At 56.6% G+C, this 24,153-nt stretch overlaps 3 protein-coding genes across 6 annotated transcripts; 2 read left to right on the top strand and 1 right to left on the bottom strand.

Moving 5' to 3' along the window:
- Nucleotides 1–21: 21 nt before the first annotated feature.
- Nucleotides 22–9,778, top strand: Stac3 (SH3 and cysteine rich domain 3). Of its 2 annotated transcripts, none has more exons than XM_052753599.1 (11): nucleotides 22–3,795; nucleotides 4,030–4,294; nucleotides 4,527–4,624; nucleotides 4,831–4,894; nucleotides 5,776–5,873; nucleotides 8,261–8,327; nucleotides 8,499–8,551; nucleotides 8,697–8,782; nucleotides 8,959–9,010; nucleotides 9,094–9,231; nucleotides 9,351–9,778. In XM_052753599.1, exons 1-11 carry the CDS (start codon nucleotides 3,730–3,732, stop codon nucleotides 9,447–9,449), a joined length of 1,086 nt encoding a protein of 361 aa, XP_052609559.1. In that variant the 5' UTR covers nucleotides 22–3,729; the 3' UTR covers nucleotides 9,450–9,778. The 2 variants fall into 2 exon arrangements, with proteins under 2 accessions (XP_052609559.1, XP_052609560.1); XM_052753600.1 differs by having other exon boundaries at nucleotides 8,511–8,551.
- Nucleotides 9,779–9,960: 182 nt separating this feature from the next.
- On the top strand, nucleotides 9,961–18,188 carry Ndufa4l2 (NDUFA4 mitochondrial complex associated like 2). Of its 2 annotated transcripts, none has more exons than XM_052753601.1 (4): nucleotides 9,961–10,456; nucleotides 16,477–16,565; nucleotides 17,319–17,379; nucleotides 17,512–18,188. In XM_052753601.1, exons 1-4 carry the CDS (start codon nucleotides 10,127–10,129, stop codon nucleotides 17,566–17,568), a joined length of 537 nt encoding a protein of 178 aa, XP_052609561.1. In that variant the 5' UTR covers nucleotides 9,961–10,126; the 3' UTR covers nucleotides 17,569–18,188. The 2 variants fall into 2 exon arrangements, with proteins under 2 accessions (XP_052609561.1, XP_052609562.1); XM_052753602.1 differs by lacking the exon at nucleotides 9,961–10,456 and adding an exon at nucleotides 15,020–16,129.
- A 163-nt stretch (nucleotides 18,189–18,351) lies between these two features.
- Nucleotides 18,352–23,546, bottom strand: Shmt2 (serine hydroxymethyltransferase 2). 2 transcript variants are annotated; one of them, XM_052753598.1, is made up of 12 exons: nucleotides 23,406–23,538; nucleotides 21,971–22,168; nucleotides 21,390–21,469; nucleotides 21,024–21,224; nucleotides 20,691–20,772; nucleotides 20,415–20,537; nucleotides 20,144–20,283; nucleotides 19,813–19,978; nucleotides 19,513–19,612; nucleotides 19,274–19,429; nucleotides 19,072–19,179; nucleotides 18,352–18,949 (listed from the first exon to the last, which is right to left on the bottom strand). In XM_052753598.1, the coding sequence occupies exons 1-12, from the start codon at nucleotides 23,436–23,438 to the stop codon at nucleotides 18,822–18,824; spliced, it is 1,515 nt and encodes a 504-aa protein (XP_052609558.1). In that variant the 5' UTR covers nucleotides 23,439–23,538; the 3' UTR covers nucleotides 18,352–18,821. The 2 variants fall into 2 exon arrangements, with proteins under 2 accessions (XP_052609558.1, XP_052609557.1); XM_052753597.1 differs by lacking the exon at nucleotides 21,390–21,469 and having other exon boundaries at nucleotides 23,406–23,546.
- Nucleotides 23,547–24,153: the final 607 nt, after the last annotated feature.

Genomic DNA, 24,153 nt, shown 5'->3' on the forward strand with positions numbered 1-24,153 from the left:
AGGATGATTTCCCTAGGGTGTGCACATAGATTTTCCTAACCTCTTCCTTCTGGCCCCTCCTCTTCCCTGTACACAATTCTTACAGATGGCTGGGTCTGTGGTTCTCAAATTGCGCACTGCTCTTCATCAAGCACACTGCTCCTCAGCTGTGGGCCTTTGTATCCATATCAGAGGTTCCTTCTTGCCCATTATTATATCCTTGCTACTGAGCTGGGTGAGATGGTCCAGAACTGGGTCGAGATGCTGGCCTCATTTCTGTCCATCTAGTCTTCTGAAACACCCTTCAGGGATGCAGAAGCTGCACCTTAGTCCTGAGAGCAGAGGATTGGGTTCTTGGCAGGAGCATGTGGATGTTACTTCCAGCAAAACCAGCTGAACTTGCAGTACCCAGCCCTGTCAGTGTAGACGCTTACCTGCCCCCCTGCAGCTGACAGACTGAAGACCAGAGTCACCACGTGCAAGGTGGAGTTGACCGGAGAGTCTTCAGGCCATCTCAGTGCCACAGGCCCGACAGCAGGAACCTAAGAGTTCTCTGAGTCCTCCAGCACTCCTTTTTCTGTGTGTGTGTGTCTGTGTGTGCGTGCGTGTGTGTGTGTGTGTGTGTGTGTGTGTGTGTGTGTCTGTGCGTGCATGCGTGCGTGTGTGTGTCTGTGTTGTGTAGAAGCAGGACTCTGGGTTTCAGCATGGTGGCACATACCTTCTTTTAATCACAGTGCTCAGAAACCAAACAGGCAAAACTCTTATGTTCAAGACCATCCTGAACATAGCAAGTTCCAGAACAACCAGAGCTACATAGAGACTTTCTGAAAACACAAAAAACAAAATCCACACTCAATTACAACCTTGCCTCGGCTGTCCTCCAGTATCTTGCAGCCATGTGATACCCTTAGAATAGAGAAAGCTGTATCTCTGAGAATGTGGCCACCCCCTTGGCCTTTCAGTTCCTACGCTGGACTATCAGAGTTGAGAGATGGAATTGCAATTAAAATGTTTAAAACTGCCAAGTGGTGGTGGCACATCCCTTTAATCCCAGCATTCAGAAGGCAGAGGCAGGTTGATCTCTGAGTTTGAGGCCAGCCTGGTCAACAGAGGGAGTTTCAGGACAGCCAGGGCTACACAGAGAAACCCTGACTGAAAAAGAAAGAAAGAGAGAGAAAGGAAAGAGAAAGAAAGAAAGAAAGAAAGAAAGAAAGAAAGAAAGAAAGAAAGAAAGGTTAAAAGTATGAGGCATGACTGTTTTTAACTTATAAAGTATACAGTTCTCATGGGGGAAGGGAACATTTACAGATGATAAAAACTCGCTGTACGGCCCCACCATGGCTCAGTGGGGACATACTGCCAAGCCTAGCAACCTGGGGTTGATGCCAGGACAAGGAGAGAACTGACCCTGGTTCAGCGTCCTTCAGTCACCACTCACGTTAGGGGACATGCACCAATAAATGCACAACATGTAGTTTAAAAGGTAAATGAGCCTCATTGTAGAAGGCCGCTGTGGGCTGGTGAGGTTGGTTCATAGCAGTAGAGGTGCTTGTGTGCAAGGCCAGTAGACTTCAGTCCCTGGACCTCACCACGGGGCAGGAAAGAACCGACTGCAAGCATTGTCCTCAGACCACACACACCTGCACTCACACACTCAGAAGAAGGACCATAGGCAGCTGGAACATTTCCAGGGTCGACTAAATTTTCATCTGCTCCTTAGACCTCTGGTGCCAACTGGCTTTTGTTTTTTTTAAGATTTGTTTTTTTATGTATGTAAGTGTTTTTGCCTGCATGTATGTATGTGTACTGTGTCTGTGCCTGATGCCTACAGAGGCCAGAAGAAGGTATGGAGCCTCTGGAGTTACAGACAGCCCATGTGTGGGTGCTGGGCACCGACCCAGGTCCTCAGTGAAAAGCTGTGCCATCCCTCCAGCCCCATAGCTTCTGGGTTTGATCACCTCCCCGTCTTTTTCAGTAACTCGGATATTCTCTTTTCCTTAAGGATCGAGTTTTAGAGGACAAAGGAGAAAGCCACCCTTGTGCACTTGGGAAAGGAGTAAAGTAGCAAGCACTACACACACTGCTCAGCTGGAGATAAGAATGCAGTCTTGCGTGGCTGACTGAATTCTGAGTCACACCCTCAGCTCCCAGCCCTTGCCTGGCCTAAACTTTTGGGGTTAGCCAGGCATGGAGGTGCACACCTTTAATCATAGATTTCCGAGTTCGAGGCCAGCCTGGTCTACAAGAGCAAGTTCTGGGACAGCCAGGGCTACACAGAGAAACCCTGTCTCAAAAAAACAAGCCCTCCTCCCCCCAAAAAGGAAACAAAATCCGAGAAAGTGACGAAGTGAGCCCAGGGAGGGTAGAGCTGGAAAGGTGGTTAGCATTAAGGGGAGAGTATGGGGAAGTCATTCTGACTTCACCGTCAGACATCTAGAATCTCATGAGTGAGTATGAGAACAGAAGCCCTTTCCTGTAGGGTTTTAGCTTGCTGGTCGGAAACATGGTCAGCATGGCAAAGGCCCTGGGTTCAATCCCTGGTACTTGGAGTGGGGTAGGGTACTGCAGTGTTAGGTAGGAAATGCCCCTTCCTGAGGAGCTGACCTGCTCAGCGGAAACTCAGAAGAGCAGCTCTGGGGGATGGGAGGAGTCGGGGTCCAGCCCTGCCCCAGACCTCCTGGTTCCAATTTCTGCCCGTCAGCTGTCCTCTCAGCTGTCCCTGGTCCTCCAGCCCTGTCATTACAGCCCTGCCACCACAGAGAGGCTACGAGGCCTCCCAGTACTGTCCGAGTAGCTGTGTGAGTCCAGAAGGTACCGGGGCTTAGCCCTGGAGGAAGAGGACTAGCCCTCCCCCAGCACCACCATCAAGGTCTCAGGGACTCCCTCTTTCCACACTGACCTGACTTAGGGAGTCTCAGAAGTAAGTCGTCTCTTCCTCATCGTTTCATTTCCTGAGTCTGTTCGGCCTCTTCCTTTCTCTCCTTATCTGTGAGTAGTTTGAACTGTCGAAGTGAAATTGTTCTACTTCAGGATGAGTCGAGACTGGAGGGGGGGTGACGGGTGGGGGGTTCTAGAGACTGGAGTAGTAAGGGGAGGAAAGGCTCATATTACTCTGAAAACCAAAATAGCAGAGGCCTGAGGCAGGCCAGGACAGAACTAGGCACAAGGTCCCCAGGGCTCAGGAGCGAGGCAGGGGAGGGCAGATCTCGGGACACACCTTCATACATGTAGACAAGAACACCTGAAGCCATGAGAAGGTGTGTATTGCATCAGTCATGAGTATGTGTAGGACTGTGATTCTCAACTTGTGAGTGGTCGCATGTCAGATCTCCTGCGTATCAGATATTCACACTACGATTCATAACAGCAAATGTACAGTTATGAGGTAGCTGTGAAATAATTTTATGGTTGGGGGTCACCACAACATGAGGAACTGTTAAAGGCTCACAGCATTGGGAAGGTTGAGAGCCACTGCCATAGGAGAACCCAGAAGCCAGCAGCCTTGAGTACCATTGGATTTGTAGACTCTGGGGCTGCTCCTTGACATGGAAAGACAAGTATCAGTTTAAGGAACTGGTTGAGAAGTCTTCTGTCTGTTGGACATTCTTTTCTGGACCTCTATAGAATTTGTTCACAGACTCTACCAAAGGCTCTTGAACCAAGTATCTCCCGAAGCCTCCCCATGGAGGGCCCCCCACTGCGTGCAGGCAGTCAGGGGTTAGCTCTCAGTGGGCTCCAACCTCTTGCAGGATGACAGAGAAGGAGGCACCGGAATCCCCTAAGCCCCCTTTCCCATCAGAGACTCCACAAAGTGGGGTGAGTCTGGACCCTTGGTCACTGGGGGCAGGGGTGTCGGAGGGGCTGGGAAGCCTTGACAACGTGTAAAGAAAACTGCTTGAGTAGATCCCACTTGTGTGTGGCTCGTTTTGTTATCGGGCTAGCGGACACCTGCAGCCCCAATCCACGAATCCAGGGACATTGCTTTCCCATGACAGAAAAATGAACAAGTGATGTCATTTAACATTGAGTTTCCTTCACCCCCTCCCTCAGCTCCAACGCCTGAAGCAGTTATTCAAGAAGGGTTCTCCAGAGACAACGGAGATGGAACCTCCCCCAGAGCCCCAGGCCAATGGAGAGGCAGTAGGGGCCGGGGGTGGGCCCATCTACTATATCTATGAGGAAGAAGAAGAGGAGGAGGAGGAGGAGGAACCACCCCCAGAACCTCCTAAGCTTGTCAATGATAAGCCCCACAAATTCAAAGATCACTTCTTCAAGAAGCCCAAGTTCTGTGATGTCTGTGCCCGGATGATTGTGCGTGAGTCTTGAAGGGACTAGAGACAGTGAGGTGGAAGGCTTGCGGGGTGGGAGAGGGCTTAGGAAAGCTGTGTCTTGCACAGACACACTGTGGCAAGATTCACCCTATGAAAATACTGAGATTGATAGTGTAGGGTGCCAGAGAAGGGCAGGCCCTTCAGAGCTGGAGTAGCCGCGGCGGTACAAAGGAAAATGGGAATCCAGAACCTTACTCAAATGTTCTCCCCTTCAAGTCAATAACAAATTTGGGCTCCGCTGTAAGAACTGCAAAACCAACATCCATGAACATTGCCAGTCCTACGTGGAGATGCAGAGATGCTTCGGCAAGATCGTGAGTAGCAAAGCTTGCTCTGGGGAGCAAGAACGTGGAAGAGGAGACCCAGGCCATCAACGACTTGCTGGCCCCTAAGGCCATGCATTTCCCGGTTTTCTCTTTCTCAGCCCGTCCCTTACTCTGAGCAGGGCTGGGTACTCGCGGGGGAGGGGAACCTGGACCTACCTTGCTCTTTCTAATGCTCTCCCCATCCCGTCCTACAGCCTCCTGGTTTCCGTCGTGCCTACAGCTCCCCGCTGTACAGCGACCAGCAGTATGCTTCTGTCTGTAAGTGTCCACCTAGGACCTGAGGGAGTGGGCAGAGATTACTCCACACCACCTCTTGGGAAAGTCAAGTCTGAAATGGGATCACTCTGTTTCCATAGTTCTTCCTCAGCCTAGCATTTTTACAGCCATCCTTGGATGCACTGACTAGTCTTTGGTTTATAGCTGAGAGAGACATGAGTGAGCAAGGACCACCAGTAGCCAGAGGCAGAGATAGGGATGAAACCATAATCTGTCCCTTTCAAGCCATTTCTAAGCAAGAGCAAGGCTTCTGGCCTGTTTTCGCCCTGTTACAGAGTGACAGACACCCATACTCAGGGCCAGCCCATGAGCTACAGATATCCCCCTGGACAAGTTCCTAATGTGGCAACCCTTAAAAGTGTATTCATGGAGATTGCAGTGACGGTGCACGCCTTGAATCCCAGCACTCACGAGGCAGAGGCAGGCGGCTCTCCCTGATGTCCATATATAGCCAGGGCTACAGAGTGAGACTGTCTGAAAAAAAGAAAACACATGTATTTGCTGAAAATTTGCTCAAATGGGTTTGGCAGAGAAGCTAAACTCCACGATGAGTATGGGTTCAAAAGAATGTGCTGGTGGTGGCACCCGGCTCGCACACATGCCACTCAGCAGAACAAAAGCCAGCAGAATAACACCGTACTGGGAGGAGTCCCATCACAGGGCGTTCCGAGGGGTGTTTAGAGCCCTTTATAGACTGATGGCCTAGGTATTCCGCAGCTGGCCCTTCCCTCCTCTCCATCTCCACTCCCCGAGTCCCGGTGCGCATCCACCTACTCCCCTATGTCCTTTGAAAGGGCTCTCCCTCCAAGCCCTCCTCGGCCAGCCTGCCCAGTAATAGAGTCTCTCTCCTCCCATCCCACCAGCCACTGCCAATCGCAACGACCCTGTGTTTGAGACCCTGCGCGTCGGGGTGATCATGGCAAACAAGGAACGGAAGAAGGGCCAGGCAGATAAGAAAAATGTGAGCGCCGCATGCCGCCACTGCCACAGAGGCCCGTGGCAGGAGCTCCCCGGGACAGGTCATTTCCCCTGTGGGGAAACTAGTAGACGCTATGGATCCTCTGCCCCCAGATGGTGGTGCAGCAGCGTAACCAAACAGAAAAACATTCCTGTGTGAGACTGTAGAATTTTTTTTAAGCATTTTATGCACCTCACCAGAAAAAGAAAAAAAGAATCCTGCCGTAGGACTGAGAATATAGTTCTGTGGTGGAGTGCTTGCCTAGTATGTGTGTATAAGGCATCCTGGTTTAACACCCAACATTGAAAAACAAACTCACTCCAGCCATAGAACGTGACTCCTCAACTCCCTTCCAAAACTGGCAATTAAGTACCACAGAAGGCTAAGTTCCTGGCCTGGCACTTTGGGCAACAGGGGCAAGATCTGTGCATTTTGCATTTGGGGAAGAGAATTTGTCATTCCAAGTAACTAGAGAATTCTGGAGCCAGCAGGTGTCCTTGAAGGTCATCCGGTGTGACCTGTTCACCTTGTAGATGAGACAGAGGCACAGAGCTACTCCTGGTCAAGGGCAGTCTCCTTGTCCTTTACAGTAGAGATACGAGGTTGGTAAGGCCAGAAGTGGGTTGGCCTGGGCAAGCGATAATTCCTCCCTGGACAACCTTACGATGTTAGTTAAAGCGACTCCCGTTCTGGGGTCTCTGTGGGCACCAGGCATGCACATGGTGCCCGGACATATATGCAGTCTAAGCACGCATACACATAAAATAACAATGGACAAAATCTCAGAGCAACGAGTGCTCTTCACCACTCTCCAGGAAGCCCCACCCCCTGTTTCTGGAGACAGGGTCTCAGGTGGCCTAAGCCAGCATCAGGGTGATCTTGAACATTGATCCTCCTGCCTCCACTTCCTAGGTACTGGGGTAACTGATACTTGTCATCACACCTGCTCTATGTGATGGTAGGGATCGAAACCAGGGCTGCTTCATGCTAGGCGAGCAGCCCACCAACTGAACCACATCTCTGACACATACTCTGTTCCATTCTGCTCTAAAGGCCTTGCTATGTAGCACAGGCTTCAGGTAACTTGCTTTATAGCCCAATCTGTTCCTGAGTTCACAATCCTCCTACCTCAGCATCCTGGTGCTGGAATTGGAGGCATGCACAGCCTTGTCTGGCTTTAACAATTTGAAAGTTCAACTGGGTGGCCCAAACCTTAAATCTCAGCACTTGGGAGGCAGAGGCAGGCAGATCTCTGTGAGTTTGAGGCCAGCCTGGTCTACAGAGCGAGTTCTGGAACAGCCAGGACTGTTACACAGAGAAACTCTGTCTTGAAAATAATTAATAATAATAATAATAATTTGAAAATTCATAAGAGAACATTTACTTGTGGAAAAAAAACTTCCTGGAAACAAAACTAGAGATCTGATCTCAAAGTAGTTGATATAAAGCTTGGGTATGGATGACAAATTTCAGTCAATTGAACTATGATTTACAAGGCTGTTTCAGGAAAAACATCCATATTCTTAGGTTCTGTTCTTAAAAGGAAACTGTGAAAACTATGTTGCCAGACAGGTAAAGTGGTCATGCCTGTAATCCTAGCATGTGGGAGCTAGAGGCCAGAAGAGCAGGAATTCAAGGTCATTCTGGCCACATAAGGAGTCTGAGGACAGCTGGGTGCCTGAGACTGCCTCAGAACAACCGCGAGAGCGAGAGCGAGAGAGACAGACAGAGAGAGACAGACAGAGAGACAGAGACAGACAGAGACAGACAAGAGAGACAGAGACAGACAGAGACAGAGACAGACAGGCAGAGAGAGACAGACAGAGACAGAGAGAGACAGACAGAGAGAGAGAGAGAGAGAAGAAAACTGCGCCCCCCCCATATGCCCTGTCTTATACATTGGAGTATTTTTAATCAGACAGTGTAATGAAGGGCCTGAAATCTGGATCATAGAGGTGATTTGCAGGGACTAAAAATTAGTGGGGAAGAGAAGCCAGAAAGGATCTGTCTGCTGTCCTTAGATATTTAGAGACTATGTTTGTTTCACATTTAAAGCCCCAAGAAGGCAAATCAAGACAAATAACTAAAGATAAGAGGGAAGCTGATATAGGCTTAATAAAAGGAATTGAAAAAGAAAACCACATGGGGTCATAGTGTGAGGTAGTGAACTCCCTGTCATTAGCTGTATGCAGGCACAATGCACTTAGCCTACGTGCCAGCATATATCAGAAGAAATTCCTGCGTTAGGCAGGTGGTGGGACTAATGTTTTCTCCAAGTATTCTTCTAGTGCTTAGATACTGTTTTTCTACAACTCTCTGGCCTGCCCGGAGAAGCAGGGGAAACATAGGTTCCAAAGACAGCATCTCCCTAACTCTGGTGTCCCCTCCAGCCTCTGGCAGCCATGATGGAGGAGGAACCAGAGTCAGCCAGGCCAGAGGAAGGCAAGTCCCCGGATGGTGAGTGAGTACCCCCCTCTCCATCCACAGAGAGGGGACGGGGCCAGTGTAGGCAAGGGTGGAGAGGGAAAGGCTGGGCCCAGGGTGACAGTCCTCCAGCACAAGGGGGGGGGGGGGGGTGATGGATGCCCTGCACTGGCAGAAGCCATCAGTCTGTATTTCCCATCCAAGGGAACAATGCAGAAGGAGACAAGAAGGCGGAGAAGAGAACACCTGATGACAGAGTAAGACTTTTCTACCTGTAGAACCCCGGTCCTCATCTTCCCACCGCCCTCCACCCCCTCTTCATCACACCGAAACCAATGAACTCCCCTCCTGGAAGAGCTGGTAAAGGAGTCGGGAAGCTCATCCCTCTATTTCACCCCCCAGCACAGGCAGCCTGGCTTCCAGCAGTCTCATTACTTTGTGGCTCTCTATCGGTTCAAAGCCTTGGAGAAGGATGATCTGGATTTCCCGTGAGAAGCCTTCCAGGGAGGCGGGCGTGTGGGGAGCACGGAGGAGTAGGAGATGAGCTCTCTGTGGGAATGGAAAGGGGCAGGTGCCCTGGGCTTCTGTTTTGGAGCTGCTCCTGCACACAGCCAGGAACTGGTATGTGCGTGTAAATCACAGAGAGCTCTCCTTCCTGTCCCAGGCCAGGGGAGAAGATCACCGTCATCGATGACTCCAATGAGGAGTGGTGGCGGGTAAGATCCACAGCTAGAGCTCAGGTGGGCCGTGGGTAGGGTCTGGAACCTGAGATCGGCAGCCTACCTACCCCGTTCCCTAGGGGAAAATCGGGGAGAAGGTCGGATTCTTCCCTCCAAACTTCATCATTCGGGTCCGGGCTGGAGAACGTGTGCACCGCGTCACCAGATCCTTTGTGGGCAACCGTGAGATTGGGCAGATCACTCTGAAGAAAGACCAGGTAGCTCGGGTGGTCGCACCTCCCCACTCCACACACCTGGGAGACGCTAACGTGTAAAAGCTCTCCCGGCTTCGTCGGTCTTTAATTCAGCCCCTGCGCCCCATCCTTTAACTCCCTAGATCGTTGTGCAGAAAGGAGACGAAGCTGGCGGCTACGTCAAGGTCTACACCGGCCGCAAGGTGGGGCTGTTCCCCACCGACTTCCTGGAGGAGATTTAGGCGTTCTGGCGCCCGCCGGCCGGAGACGCCTAGGCCTGGTTCTGGGCGGGGCCCAGTGCGGGCTCGGGAGGGGAGGGGCTGCTGGACTGCTGGAGGAGGAGGAGGGTTGGAGAGGCCTGCGGGAGCACGGTGGTGCTTCTGGGGAGGGACTGTCTCGCACCTCTCTCCGCCTGCCTAGGGCTTGGGATACCCGGTGCGCAGAGCAGGCGGCACCCGTCAGACCCACCCTTGAGGTCCATCCAAGAGCTGGGGGGCGGGGGTGCACACCCGTAAAGAGGCGCCCAGGGGCCGAATTGTCAGAGGTTGCGAATTTATTAAAGTTTTGACAAAAGTTAGAGAAGTTTGTCTTTTTTTTTTTTTTTTTTTTTGGTTTTTCGAGACAGGGTTTCTCTATGTAGCTTTGCGCCTTTCCTGGAACTCACTTGGTAGCCCAGGCTGGTCTCGAACTCACAGAGATCCGCCTGGCTCTGCCTCCCGAGTGCTGGGATTAAAGGCGTGCGCCACCACCGCCCGGCTAGTTTGTCTTTTTTGACTGCGGATGAAGAGAAGGCCTGCGGAGAGAGGAAGACTGTCCCCCCCGCCGCCCCACCTCCTGTGGTCAGGTTGCGGAAAGCCGCGGCTGGTGGGAGTGGGCAGGCTTGCACTCGCTGGTCTAGGCAGAAAAGGGCCGGGCTGGAATGCCACCCCGTGCCCCTGTGGCTGGCAGAAGAGCGTGGCAGGGCCGGGTCCCCCGCCTGGTCCTGGCCACGTCGCCCTGGCGGTTCGGAGCCTGGCTCGGAGCCCAGCGTGGCCGCCAGGGGGCGATGCGAGATCTCAGTTGGAGCGAGGGATGGGGAGGGGCCGGGGGGCTGGCTAAGGGGAGAGAGCCGGGGACCCTAGGCCTGGGAGGGGGTGGGGTGCGTGCCGTCTCCATGGCAACACTCCCTCCGGTCCTCCGGGAGCGGAGCGAGCGCGGCCGGGGGGCTGAGCCCTCCCGCGCGGCCCCTGCCCCCGCCCTTTGCCGACAGGTACGGAGCGCGAGGACGCCCGGCCGGCCCCCCCTGCGGCGCGCCGTATGCAAATGTTATTATTTGCATATGCAAATATGCAAATGCGCCGGCCGCGGTCAGGGCGGCAGGTGGCGAGGAGCGGGAAGGTGTGCAGGAGGGAGCAGGAGGAGACGAGGAGTTTGGGGACCTAGGAGCCGACCACGGAGAAGCAGCTCGGGGTGGTCGCTGGAGCCGGGCAGGCGGAGGGGGTCCTGGGTTTGAGAGCGGGTGGGGGAGGGCCGGCCTGGCCAGCCAGAAGCTCCTCTTCTTAGTCTACGGGTTGTCTGCCAGGACTGAGGTTGGCACCGCCTAGCAAGGTTGGCAGCGGGAGCCCGGGCACCATCTGCTGCTGGAGGAGGGGGGAGGGCAGAGGCTCAGCTGGTCTGGGAAGAGGAGGGCCCCGGGACGGGCGCCCCCTCCCCTCCCCTCCCCTCCCCTCCCCTCCCCGGCAGAAAGATGAGGAGTACCAGGGGTAGGGAAGCACACAAAACTCGCCGCAAAAACCCGGGCTCCGCTTCTTGTTCCCTTTGCCCTTGACTGTCACTCGTGAAAGCCGGGGCGGGCGGTGTGGAGGCCAGGAGAGGAACACTCGGACAGTCAGTCCCCTTGCACAAGTGAGGGGAAGAAGGATGAGGATGCCCATTGCCTGTATTCATCAAGCGGTCTGTGGGACTCACAAACTGAGCTCCTCCCCGCCCCCCCCCGGGACTGTCAAGAGCCCCCCAAAAATGCTGAAGCAAAACCAATTTACTGGCTCATTGGGCGGCAGTGTTGGTGTAGGGGTGTCGAGGAGCAGGGAGAGCGGCTGTTCTCTCCCTATACTCGCAGGGTGCCCCCCCTTCTCCCTCGCCTTACCGAGCCGGCAGCTGTCCCTAATTAGAGCGGCGGTTTAATTGGATTTATCAGCAGTTAATAGGAAATTAAGCAAAGGGCCCGAGAGGAGGGGGGGCGGGAGGAGCCCGGAGACAGGCTGCGCCTAACTGGAAGGAGGGGTGCTGGGGTCCCAGGGGTGGAGAAGAGTGTCTTGATTGAACCCGGTGATCATACCCTGCCCCTCAGCACTCTGCCGGTTGAGTTGAACCCTGGCCAATCCCAGGAGAGGCCGAGGTGTGACAGGGACACTGTTTGGCCCCCAGTGCCTCCCACTCCCACAAGCCAGCTGCCTGGGTGATGGATGGTGCTGCCACACACCGCAAAGGTCATAAGTCTGGGCCAAGGAGCAGACTGAATTGAAAATAGATCAGAGGAAGGGCCAGGGTATTATAGGGTCCAGGACACAATGTACACCCACCCTCTCCAGGTTCTAATTACTATTATTTAAAAAAGAAAAGAAAAAGAAAATCTTAGCTGATTGGGCAGCATGCCTGGAGGTGAGACACGGACTGACCCTGACTTCAACCCTCACCTCCCCTCAGCTGGGGCTCCTGGGCGTCTTCTAGGGCTGTTGCCTGTATCCCACCGCTCCCCTTCTCATGAGCTCAGTCGGGGCTGTCAGGGCCTGTCGGAATCGTTGCAGCAGGGACGGCCGGAGGTCTGTCTGTACCTGGAGGCCTGAGAAGGAAGCTGGGGGGCGGGGGGGGGGGGGCCTAGGCCTCTGAGTCCACGCACAGCCCCAGGCACCTCCTGTCACCACCTCCTCATTACGTGGCTGGGCTAATGTGGGCTAACAAGGCTTGCCCCAGCGACCTCTCTCACACTCTCAACCCCCGCAGGGCACGAATGGCAGCTTGGGCCATTGCTTGGGTGCAACCCCTTGAAAAGCATGGGGGAGGGTCTCTGTCTCTGTGCTCCTGGTGTGTGGGATGTGCCCGTCTGAGGATGTGATGTGTGTCTAGACCCCAGCCCCAGGTACGTGTGTACCTGTGTGTGGTCTGATTTTGTCAGCCCGGGTGTCTGTGCTGCCCGGTGTGTCTACCCCCATTTCTATGGTTTCCGTAAGTCCCGGGGTGGCTAGGTGTGTGGAGCTTCCTTCAACCGTGCTTTGACAGGTCGATGTGTCTGTGTGCTCTTTGAGTCTGGTTGTGCCCCGGTGTGCAGGCGTCGTATGTGTGAAATTCTAGAGCCACTGCCGTGTGTGTGTGTGTGTGTGTGTGTGTGTGTGTGTGTGTGTGCGCGCGCGCGCGCTGCTCTGGCGTCTCTGCTTGCAGGTGTGTGTGTGTGTGTGTGTGTGTCTCGGTGACAGTGCGTGGGCGTGTGCCTGGGTGTGAGCTGCGCGGCAGCATGTACCCGAATGACAGTGTGACGCCCGCGCCCGCGTGTGCGCGCGTCCCCGTGCACGAGAGAGAGAGAGAGAGAGAGAGAGAGAGAGAGAGAGAGAGAGCCTCTGATTGAGTCTCCCGCCCCCGCTTCTTTCTCTCCCTATTTCTATTCCTCTCTCCTTTCCCGGCCGGCTCGCCGTCCGCATCATCTCCATCCATTATTGAAGAAACAGCCGCGTCCTCTCCAATCACATCAACTCCCCGCCCCCTCCCTGTTCTGCTCGCCCCGTGGCCCCTCTGGCTGCCAGGGAGGAGGGGATGATGCCCAGGCATAGTGGGAGCCCTGGGCAGAAGTGGGTTCGTGACCCTGTGCCCCGGCCTGGGCAAGGCACCGGGACACCAGGGTCCCTAGTGGTGAGCGCTTTGCATAAACAGATGGCGCGGGCGTCTTTGTCTCGCTGGCTAGCCTGCTTGCCGCCAGGCTCCTGGCTCCACTTCTGTCTGGCTGCTGCAACCATGATCATCTCAGAGCCTCAGGACCCAGCGCCCTTAATAGTGGCAGTGGGGGTCAAGGGCCCCCGGGGCTCCTGAGCAGATGCAGGGCATCGTGGCTCCCCTCTCGGGCGCCCTCTCCAGTACCTCAGCTGCAGCGGGAAGGACAGAGGCCGCTGCGAAGTGACAGGAATGTGGAAGTGATGGGGAGGGGACCCTGGGCAGTGCCCCCAAGGTGTCTGCGCGCTATTCCGTTGGGTCGCTGCAACTCCCCAGGGACGGGTACTAAACCACGGAACAGAAATAGAGCTAAAGAATGGATGTGTGTGTGTGTGTGTGGGGAGAGAGAGAGAGAGAGAGAGAGAGAGAGAGAGAGAGAGAGAGAGAGAGAGAGAGAGAGAGAGAGAGAGAGGCGCATTTGCAGAGAGACCACAGCAAGGTGTGAAGGGAAGGAGAGGCTGTCGAGACACAGAGAAACAGACACGGAAGGACAAAGCTAGGTCGAGAGCAGAGTGGCAAGGAGAAGCCCAGACGTACCCAAAGACAGAGCTAGAGGAAGGAGCAGAAAGAACGTCAGCCAGGAGAGGCTTAGGGGAGGCCAAGGCAGAGGGACACCCGGGTAGTGCCGGAGCAGAGAGGAGGCCCCAGGGGTGTGAGGCCACAGAGAGAATCCGGCCTGAACCTGGATGCTGTCCACACCTGGCGAGATAGGGTCCCCGTCCCATCTGTGTCCTCCGACCCCGACAGAAGAGTGGAGGCTGCGAGGCCCCACCAGCTCGGTTGCGTGGGCGGGCAACCCCCTGGGCACAGACCTGTGGGCACGCACCCTCCAGGCGCACACCTAACTTGAGCCGACACTGGACATGCAGAGCGGGCGCTGCCCGACAGGGGGAGCCCGAGACCTCCTCCCCGCGCTTGCGAGCGGCGCGGCCTCCAGAGGGCGCCCGCACCCACGGACCCCCTCCCCGGGCGGCTGGCCCTGGAGAGCCCAGCTGCGTTTGACTTGCGGCGCCGCCGCCAGCCGCACGGATTAGTGTCCTGGAGCGGTTTAGAGTTGAAGAGTCTGGTCCCCCTGGGACCGCGGGTTGTGCCTAATCCTCGGCTAACGACTCCTGCCGTCCCTCACCTGCTGGGGCAGCATGGCCTGAGTGATTGGGAACGTGCAGGGAAGGGGATGGGGTGAGACCCGGAACCCCAAAGACCACGATCCAGAGATGGGAACACAGCGGGTGGGGTGGGGGGGTCTCAGAGACAGGCCCACAGAGGCCCGGGTCAGGAGCAGACGAAGCGTCGAAAAATCGCGGGGACGCAAGGGCGGAAGTGACAGTCTGAGCTTAAGAGCGGGCTGGAGACCCAAGGGATGAGAAACAGTGGAGGTTCCAGCACAGCCTCTGGGTCTCCCCGGGCCTAGCTCGCCAGCACTAGGCAAGCGAGGGCCCAAGAGCAAAGGGGCATAAAGCAACGGCCCGGCGTCCCTGCCGGAGTCCTGGCTCCCCAGCTGTACCACAGAGTACCAGATGTGCAGCCCAGCTGGGCAGCTGCTGGAGTTGGAGCTTCAGGATTGGTGATTTGGCTCCACCCCCACCCCGACTCCCCAGCGGGTCCGGGCTAAGGGGTCCTAGGACACATCCTCCTCCCTGGCGCAGCCCCGGGGGTGCCAATGCTCCGGAAGGGCCCTGCGCTGCTCCAGGCTCTGACATCCCATCAGTCCCCCTCCTCCACCCCCTCCCCCACCCCCACCCCCATCTCAGCGAGTCTCTGTCTCTTTGTTCTCGCCATGTCTCTGACACTTTATCTCATTATCCGCCGGAGGGAGGCGGAGAGCCCGGACCCCGCAGCCTAATTACCGCTGAGCTTGTCAGCTCAAGGGGCGGGCGGGGTGTCGGTGTGTGAGAAAGGGAGGGGCCTCTCAGAAGGGGTCGCCTCCCTCCCTGTACCCCGGGGAGACAGTGGCGGGTGCACAGCTCATCCCAGCGGGTGCCCACCGTCGGACAAGTTCTTCCGGGGAGAGACGGGGGAGATTCACAGGATCCAGAAGCTGGGTGGGAGGGGGTCATGATGGAAATTAACACGGGAGTGAGAAGGTGAAGCTCACCTCCTGTGGACCCCAAACCAGTCCTCCAAAGATGGGGAGTGGGGGGGACTCCCTGCCATGGCAGCATGTGCCTGAGCTGGCTGTGTTCTCCTCCCTAGCTCAACATCTCTTCCAGCTTTCCAAGTCTGCTTCCTTCATTCAGAGCTCTTCCTCTAATCTCAATGGTGGCCTCCTTGGAGAGAGCTCCACTTTCGCCGTCTCAGGCCCCTAAACTGCCCCCAGCATGGTCTCACATCTTGAGCAGTGCAGAGATTCATCCCCCTACATCCTCCACCCCTAACTACTCCAGGCCAACCACAACTCAGCAGAACTGTCCAGAACTAGCTGGGCAGAGCTGGCAAGGCTCGCTTGCCTTCCCCCTCCTCCCGCTGCAGGATGCTGAGGCCGAACCTGCAAGCTCCTGGGAGGCTCCAGGGGCGCAGAGGGAGTGCTGAAGATGCCCTCACTGTTCCTTGGTCCCTCCCGTGGACACTCCATACCCCCGTTTTGTTAAGAGGGCTGTCTGCTTGCCTGTCCCACATCTGGATCCCCCTTCAGTCTCTGGATGCCAGAGAGGCTCCTCGCTCAGATACCCCAAGACCCAAGTATAATGGTGTCTCATGGGCCAGGGTTCCCCAATCAGCAGGAGAAAGTTGGGAAGGAGAAACTTCAAGGATCCCCAACAAACTCCAGCCTTTTTGGACCTGGAATCGCTGGGAGGAAGCAAGCTGGGTGGGGCTGGCTGGGCTAGGCTGACCCCTCCCCGATGGGGGGCGGGACCCCAGGGGGAGGAATAGAACAGATCTACCGGAGACCAGACACTGGAGAAAGATGGCAGGAACCAGTGCAGGGGCCCGCTTCTACCGGCAGATCAAAAGACACCCCGGGGTGAGTTCAGTCCCAGATCCCCAGTTCCCTCTTACCATCCCAACCTCTCAACACCCCAAACCCTGCCTCCTGTCTAGTTTCCTTAATGCTCCAAAACCTTCCCAGGGGCACCCACATTCTGTCTCTGCAAACTATCCCATGTCCCTGGAATCAACCTTGGGCAGGATCAGCGTAGGGTAAGGGAGAGGATGCTGAAAATGTGGCTGTAGGTTTCAGGCCTCGCTCCCAAAAGGGGGTGGTGGTGGCACCAGACCTTGGGTAAAGATAAAAGGGACAGAAAAGCTCGTGCAGGGCGAGTGGGAACTGGGTAGAGTTCAGACCCTCAGAGTACTTGGTTCTTCCCACAGCTCATCCCGATGATTGGCTTCATCTGCTTGGGCATGGGCAGTGCTGGGCTCTATCTGCTGCGACTTGCACTGCGTAGCCCGGATGTCTGGTAACTACCGGGCTTGGGAGGCAGGCAGGGGTCCTGGGCGGGGCACAATGGGACTGCTGAGGAAGAACGGTAACGGGTGGCGCTATCAGGGGTCCTCCTCGGCCTGTGTCCTTGTTCCCACGGTACCACCCAGCATCTCGGGGGGTTGGATGCCCGACCCGAGAGACCCTCGCCTCCCATCTGGACCACCTGGAGGCTCACTTGTCAGCGGCCAGCCACGTGGGGCAGCTGGAATCCCAGCCCGCTCGCCACGGGGTTGCCATGGCGACACAGCTCTCCTGGCCATGCCTGGCTTTTAGGTACCTCCACGCCTGCCCAGAAGCGCCGGAGGTCTGGCAGTGTGGGGCTCCTGAGGGTCTCTGGTGGCACCAAGAGTTCACGCCCTGCCAGAGGCATCAGGAGGTCCTTTGACAAGGCCAGAATACCTACCCACTCTGGCCCTGGAGTTTGAGGGACACCACCAAAGCCCTGCTCTTCGGGGCGTCTCCTGGCTCCCACGACTGTTCTAAGTGGTTAAACCTAGAGAGGCAGGAACTCTGGGGGCTCCGTGGGCTGGAATGTCATCCCGACATCGGCATCAAGCTTCCAGCCAGCACCTGCTGACATGCCCCCCCCCCCCGAATCTCTGTCAATCTCTAGGAAATGTGTTCCCCTCCCCAGGGTAGGAAACCAGGGGCGGTGGCGCTGAGGTTTAATGCCTGAGTCCTGGTGCCCAAAAGAGAGATTCCCCCAACCCTCCTCTCCCCTTTACAGCTGGGACAGGAAGAACAATCCAGAGCCCTGGAACCGCATGAGTCCCAATGACCAGTACAAGGTAACCGTGGGCCTAGTGGGGCCCTCTTCCACTTCCTTCCTATCCCCCCAACACACACACACACACACACACACACACACACACACACACGAGGCAAGAGACCCTCGTCAACTCTCCTTTCCCTCTCCATAGTTCCTTGCCGTTTCCACTGACTACAAGAAGCTGAAGAAGGACCGGCCGGACTTCTGAGGCAGGGCCCGGGGGTTCCTTGTGAATCGCTTTCCACTCCCTGCCCTAGACCCTAGGGCGTCAGTCTAGCAACACTGCCCAGCTTCTGCTCACATGGCCCGATTCCCACGCACAGGGGAGGCGGCTCCGCTCCCCCCTCCCTTGCTCCCCGCGGAGGAAGAGCCTCTGACCCTCAGCTGGAATCCCACGGTGGGGGAGGGGAGTCAAGCCTGCAGGCAGAAGCTGGGGTTGGCCCCAAAGGCCCAGGCCGGCCCCTCTCTCCTCCTACCCCCCACGCCTAACTGGGTGTGGCGCAGGCTACGTGTTGAGCGTGCCAGACGTGTGCCAAGAGACGGGGCAGGCCCCACGTCAGCTCCAGTTTTGAGCCAGGTCTAGGGGGAGCAGCTGCCCAGGCTCGACGGGGCTCGTCCCGGCCTCCCAGCCTGCCTCGGGTGGGTAGCCTCCACCACGCAGTGTGTCCCTTTCCTGCCCAAGCCTTCGCCGCCCATCAAGGGCACCCCCTCCCACCCTGCACCTGGGCCTTCCCTGCTTCTCCCACCCTCCCTTCCCTTGCTCCTCGGTCCCTGGGGATCAAACAGAAGCAGCCGTGGGCAAAATACAATTTCATTTAACAAATTGAATTTGCTGCGCCTGCTAATCACGTCTGGTGTCGGCTCTGATCAGAGACAGGGAGAGGAGGCTGCAGCCCCGGGGGTCCTTGTGGTGGTGGGAGGGGAGTACATGTTGAGGGAGTCGAATGCTGGTCGGCCCAGGGGACCCCTCCCACAGTAATAGGAACTCTGGGCAGGTTAGCATTTTATTAGATAAAGACAGGAAGGATGGCGCCTACCCACCCTGTCCTCTGGCTCAGCATGCAACTCCCCCTCCCCGAGAAAGAGCAAGAGTCTGTAACACTGAGATATGGCAGAGGGTTGGGGCAGAAAGCGGAGGGCGAAGGTGGGTGTGATGGTGCACACCTACATCCCCACCACTCGGGAAATGGAGGTAGGAGGGTCAGTTCAAGGCCAGCCTCAGCTAAGTGAGACCCTGTCTCAAAGCCAAGCTGGGCGTGTGCTGGGGGCTGCTTCTAGAAATGGTAACAAAACAGAGATCTCAGCTACAGATTCTGGAAGGGGCTCATGCCTGGCTCTGCCCGAAACGGAAGGCCTTCCTCCCTCCACCGAAACCCAGAAAGATCAGTGGTGTCTCTTGTGTGGTCCAGGTAGGCAGAAAGAAGGGCGACTTCCAGTCTGTGGGCCTTGATTCACAGGCCCTCAGCGTTCATCAAATCCAGGCATCGGGAAGGTCCTGGCAAACTGTTCCACCTGTTGCCTGAGGTTGGCCAAACGCTGACTTGTTTCTGGGTCTTTGAGGAGGAAGGATTTGAAATCCTGGAGCTTGGCTGAAAACAGAGGAGTGTGGAAAGGTGGTCAGAGCTCTGGGCGAGGCAGTGAGCCAGAACAGCAGGGGAGGGAAAGGCAATGGGTGAGAACTGCTTGGCTGGGGACCCTCGCGGCCACTCACCAGTCTTGCGCTTCACCTCCAAGCCAATGTTGACCCCTTCATCGATAAAATCAACGACCCTCCGGAAGTCATCCTCACGGAACTGCCGAGAAGTCAACGCTGGGGCACCTGGGAGAGAGCGGAAGGCAGATAATTAGCACAGTCAGGATCATGAGGCGACCACCGTGTGGCCACCCTTCCCTCCTCAGACCCGGGGACTCACCCAGCCTCAGGCCCCCCGGAGTGATGGCACTCCGGTCTCCGGGACAGGTGTTCTTGTTGGCCGTGATGGACACAAGCTCCAGGACTCGCTCGGCGCGCGCTCCATCCAGGCCCTTGGGTCGCAGGTCCACCAGCACCAGGTGGGTGTCTGTACCACCTGAGGGGGACAGTGATCGGGGATTGGGGAGTCCAGGGCCTCTGCCTGAGGCCACGAAAACCTTCACCCACCCACTGGCTTACCAGACACCAGTGAGTAGCCTCGCTTTAGCAGGGCGTCAGCCATGGCCTGAGCATTCCTCAGCACCTGTAAGGAGTACTCCCGGAACATGGGGGTGCAGGCCTACAGACAAGACAGTGGCCTGTCACCCCAGGGCTGAGCACAGGCCCTAGCTGGTACTGTACTCACGAGACACAGTGACCCCAGCCTTGGCCACCTCCCACCTTAGCCACTTCCCATCTTTCAGCCTCAGCCTTAGCTACAAGGTAAGGGGGCAAAGCCTCTGGACCCGTGCACCCCCACTCAAGGGAAGGCTCCCCGACCTGCTTGAGGGCCACAGCTACTGCAGCAATGGCGTGGTTGTGGGGGCCCCCCTGTAAGGATGGGAACACAGCAAAGTTGATTCGGTCCTCAAAAGTGTAAGGGATCTCTTGGCCAGTCTTGGGGTCTACGGTCCGCACTCCTTTCCGGTAAAAGATGAGCCCTGACCTACGTGGAAGACAAGTGGTCGGGATCTGAGCCAACGAATGGCAAGTGATGGGACAGAGGAGATGGCTGGTTCAGACACTCAGGGGCTCCGAGTCCCCTCAACTGGACTTGATGCGCTGGATCCCCCAAGCCCCCTAGCAAGGTCTAAGCCCAGGCAATGCTGACCTGGCCCCTCGAAGAGTCTTGTGAGTGGTGGTGGTGACGATGTCCGCGTACTTGAAAGGTGAGGGGATCACCTTGGCGGCCACGAGGCCACTGATATGGGCCATGTCCGCCAGCAGGTGTGCCTTGACCTCATCGCACACCTGGGCAGGTAGAGAGACATGCCTCAGCCTGGGGAAGACCCAAACAGGTATATACGCAGGGCAGCCGTCCTTCTCAGCCCCCATCCCCACCCACAGGGTGGGGGAGTGCGGGTCTCCAGCCCCTCACCAACCTCTCTCATGCGGGCATAGTCAATGAGGCGGGCGTAGGCACTAGTACCGGCTATGATGAGCCGCGGTCGGAAAAGCCGAGCAGTCAACGCCAGCTGGTCGTAGTCGATGAGGCCGGTCTGGGGCTGGAGAGACAGATAACCAGCTAAAGCCCTGAAGTGGCCATCGGTGCGGCTCGTGCTCCTGGAGGCTGAAGGCTGCCCAGACCTCCAGGCCCTCCCACTGGCCAAGAACCAACCAACCACCGGGGCCAAGTGCCCAGGCCCTAGAACACTTACGTTGAGCTTGTAGGGCATAGACTCGAAGAAAATGGATGTGGCAGAGATCCGTTTGACGTCAGACATGTAGCCGTGGGTGAGACTAGGAGGAAGGGTCTCCAAGTGAAATAACCCGACCTAACCAGCCACGCCACCCCCACGGGCCTGTCCCTGGAACATCGGCCCTAGTCTGCCCCACACTCAATGCTCTGTCTGCTCCGAGCTGGGTACTAGGGTCCACTGTAACCTGAGACAGGTGTGGTCCATCTGCACAGGACCTGACAGGTGTTCACCAACCCCTACCCCGGGTCATTACTGCCCACCAAACCCACCACTCATCCCATCCATACTCACTGGCCCCCATCGGGCAGGTCCAGCCCCATGATTCGGTCATGGGGCTGAAGAAGAGCTGTATAGGCTGCTAGATTGGCTGGAGACCCCGAGTATGGCTGGACATTGACTCCCCACTGTGCAGGATCCAGGTCAAAGGCTTCCAGGGCCCGGCGCTGGCAGAGCAGCTCAATTTCATCCACAACCTCTGCTCCGCCATAATATCTACCATGGAGAGGGTACATAAGGGCACAGAGAAAGGACCCTTGACCGGAAGCCAAGGGCTGGGAAGGCCACTGCTCCATGAACGCTAACGGGGGCTCACGAAGGTTCCGCCACCGGGAGTGCCATCCCTGAGGCTGCCCTCCAGCCCTCTGGTCCAGCCCTCACCTCTTGCCAGGATAACCCTCCGAGTACTTGTTGTTCAGACAGGACCCCAGGGCCTCCAGCGCAGCTCGGCTGCAGAAGTTCTGGGGTGGTGGGGGGGGCAGTGTCAGAAGGCAATGAGGCCCTTCCCCTGGATTACCACAGCCTCACCCCTGCTGGAGCCCACGGGCTGGAGGGGTGGGGAGGGGACAGGCTGCACAAAAAGCTCTGTGCACTCTGGGTCCCTTGCCAGGCATGAGGCAGGACCCAGAAGCAGCATTCTCAAAAACTCAGCTGCCATGACGGGCGGTCCCCAGTAAGGCCACCTGTCCACTCAACCTGTGTTTCCTCTTTCTTCTGACAAGAAGAGGAGGTAAGGAGGAGATGAAACCGTAAGGAATCTAGACGCTCCCTAATGCCCAAGCCCCACAAACTGGGTTGGTCCTGCCTTATGCTTCAGAGGAAAAGGCGCAGAGAGAGGGAGAGAAGGCCCAGGAAAAAGCTCTTGAGTCTGACGGGGAGATGCGTAAAAATGACAGTGAGGTGACGCGTTATTTCCTGCACTCGTGGCAGTTTGCTTCTTGGCCCGTATCCTCGTGTCCTACCTCTGAGGCGATGAGTTCCAGACCACGACACTGCCTGTCCTTCTCCCTCTGGAGGAGCTCCCACACCTCAGGGTCACTGTCTGCCAGAGTCTCCTGGCCTGTCCAGCCTCCAGAGGCTTCCCCAGCCTGTGTCCGGGCCACCTTGCTGTGCTGGGCCCGAGCAGCCATCCAGACCAGCTGACCACATCTCTGCAGAGGCTTAGGGTAGAAGAGCCAGGACTAATTAAAAATTGTCCAGACCTCTCCCAGTCACCCTCAGTCATGGGTACAGACAGCCCTCTGGCTAAGCAGGCAGCCTGGTCCAGCCAGCACTCAGTTCTCACACCACCCCCACCGTCACCTTGAAAAGCAAGTTCTAGAGTCAAGGTTCAGATCACCATCCAAAGGGCAGTTTTTTAGTTTTGATCGGCTCTACTCGATTCCCCTCCAAATCTCCCTCCACCTCATCCTGAGTTACTCTGCAAGGCCACAGAGCAAAGCTTGCCCTCCAGAAGCCCGTCCCCTGCCCCCCAAAATTCAGAAGAGAGACACTGAGATTCCAGGGTCTCCCCACGCACAAGAACAAAGGGGCCTTCCTGGGCCTGGAGAGGTGGCTCAGTGGTTAAGGGCACTTGTTGCTCTTGTACAGGACAAAGGACAGAGGTTCAGCTCCCAGCACCCACATGGCAGCTCACAACCACCTGCGACTCCAGTTCCAGGGCATCTGTTGCCCACTTCCGAACTCCGTGGGTACCCAGGCATGCATGGGATGCACAGACATTCATGCACAGGCAAAATATTCATGAGTATAAAGGGAGAGGACCCCAGTGAGAGAAGACACGAGTTAACAGGCCTTAACGCCACAGGCTGTTGTAAGGGTAGTTTCCAGAGTAACGAAAGTAGAATAGACTTTTAAGCAGCTCTTGGAAAGAGGTGTGTACGGGCGGGAGCGGGGTGGAGTGAAGGTGTGTGCCCAGAGGGAAGCCAAAATCTTAATTTTATCCCTCTCTCACACACACACACGCGCACACACACACGCACCGCCTCCCTGCTTCCTGCCCACGCTGCAGCGGGACCCCTGCCTGACGACAGCGCGGAGGCTCGGTTGCATCATCTCCATAGCTCAGGGCTGGCGGGAAAAATTAAACGAGCCCGTGGAAGCCGGGAACCCCGCTGGTCCGCTAGGGCGTCGCGAGCCCCGGGTCTGGACCTCCACCTGGAGCCCTGTGAACGGTGCGATCACGGACCCCGGGGCGTCTGATCGCCGCCTCCAGGGGCCCAGGCACCACCGCACGCGCGCCCGGGAGCCCCAGGGAGTCCCTGGTTCCAGCACCCGCTCCCCGAGGCCCCAGAGCACGTGCGGGGAAGCAGCCCGGGGAACCCCACTCGGTGACAAGGAACTAAAGTGCGGTGGGCCTGTCCACTGGTCATCCAGCACCCAGAACCCTGTTCTTACCCGACTGGTCCAAAGCAGGGAGAAGGATACCATCGCTGCCAGAGGTCACGGGAGGACCGGCCACCAACCAACTCTGGTCCGGAGTACTTAACGGGGGTCGGAAGCCGACTGGTCTTAAAGCGCATGCGCGAGAAAAAAATACCCCCGTGAAGTCCGAGCTAAAGGGGCGTTGCCTGCGCGTGCGCGTCGCCGGCCGCTAGGAAATGGCCTTCTGGGAGTTGTAGTCTTTCTGCATCCTTATTGCTTCTCTGTACCCCTGGGTTGCCTGAGAGGGTCTTGAAGCTCAGGGTTGTTATGATCGTTGCTGCTGTTGTCGTTGTTGTTGTTTTTCCTGCAAGTTGTCCAGACAGGCGCTTTTTGGTTTGTTTGTTTGTTTTTGTTTGGGTTGTGCCTCCCAAGTAGCAAGCACTATAAGGTCCTCTGGGAGATTCAGAGACACGTTTAAGAGGTAAAGACCTATGACACAGTGGAAGCCAATATGATTGGAAGGGTAGAAGACCCAAATCCCTGCCTTAGGATTACAGTAAAGTAGCCTCTCCGGTCCTCAGTTTCTTCACCTGTAAAAACCACGATAAAATAGTCGGGATGGTCCACGACTGTCATTCCAGCCTAAGGAAGTGGAGGCCGGAGGATTAGGGGTTCAAGGCTAGCCTCTGCTACATATGAAGCTGGAGGCCAGTGCACCGCATGTGAGCCTGTCACACCTTGTGTCCCCCCCCCCCAACACAATAGAAGACTTTCTGGTAGG

This window comes from Peromyscus californicus, unplaced genomic scaffold (genome assembly GCF_007827085.1).
Source record: "Peromyscus californicus insignis strain IS unplaced genomic scaffold, ASM782708v3 Scaffold_24__1_contigs__length_46423439, whole genome shotgun sequence".
In the NCBI taxonomy this organism is placed as follows: Eukaryota; Metazoa; Chordata; class Mammalia; order Rodentia; family Cricetidae; genus Peromyscus; species Peromyscus californicus.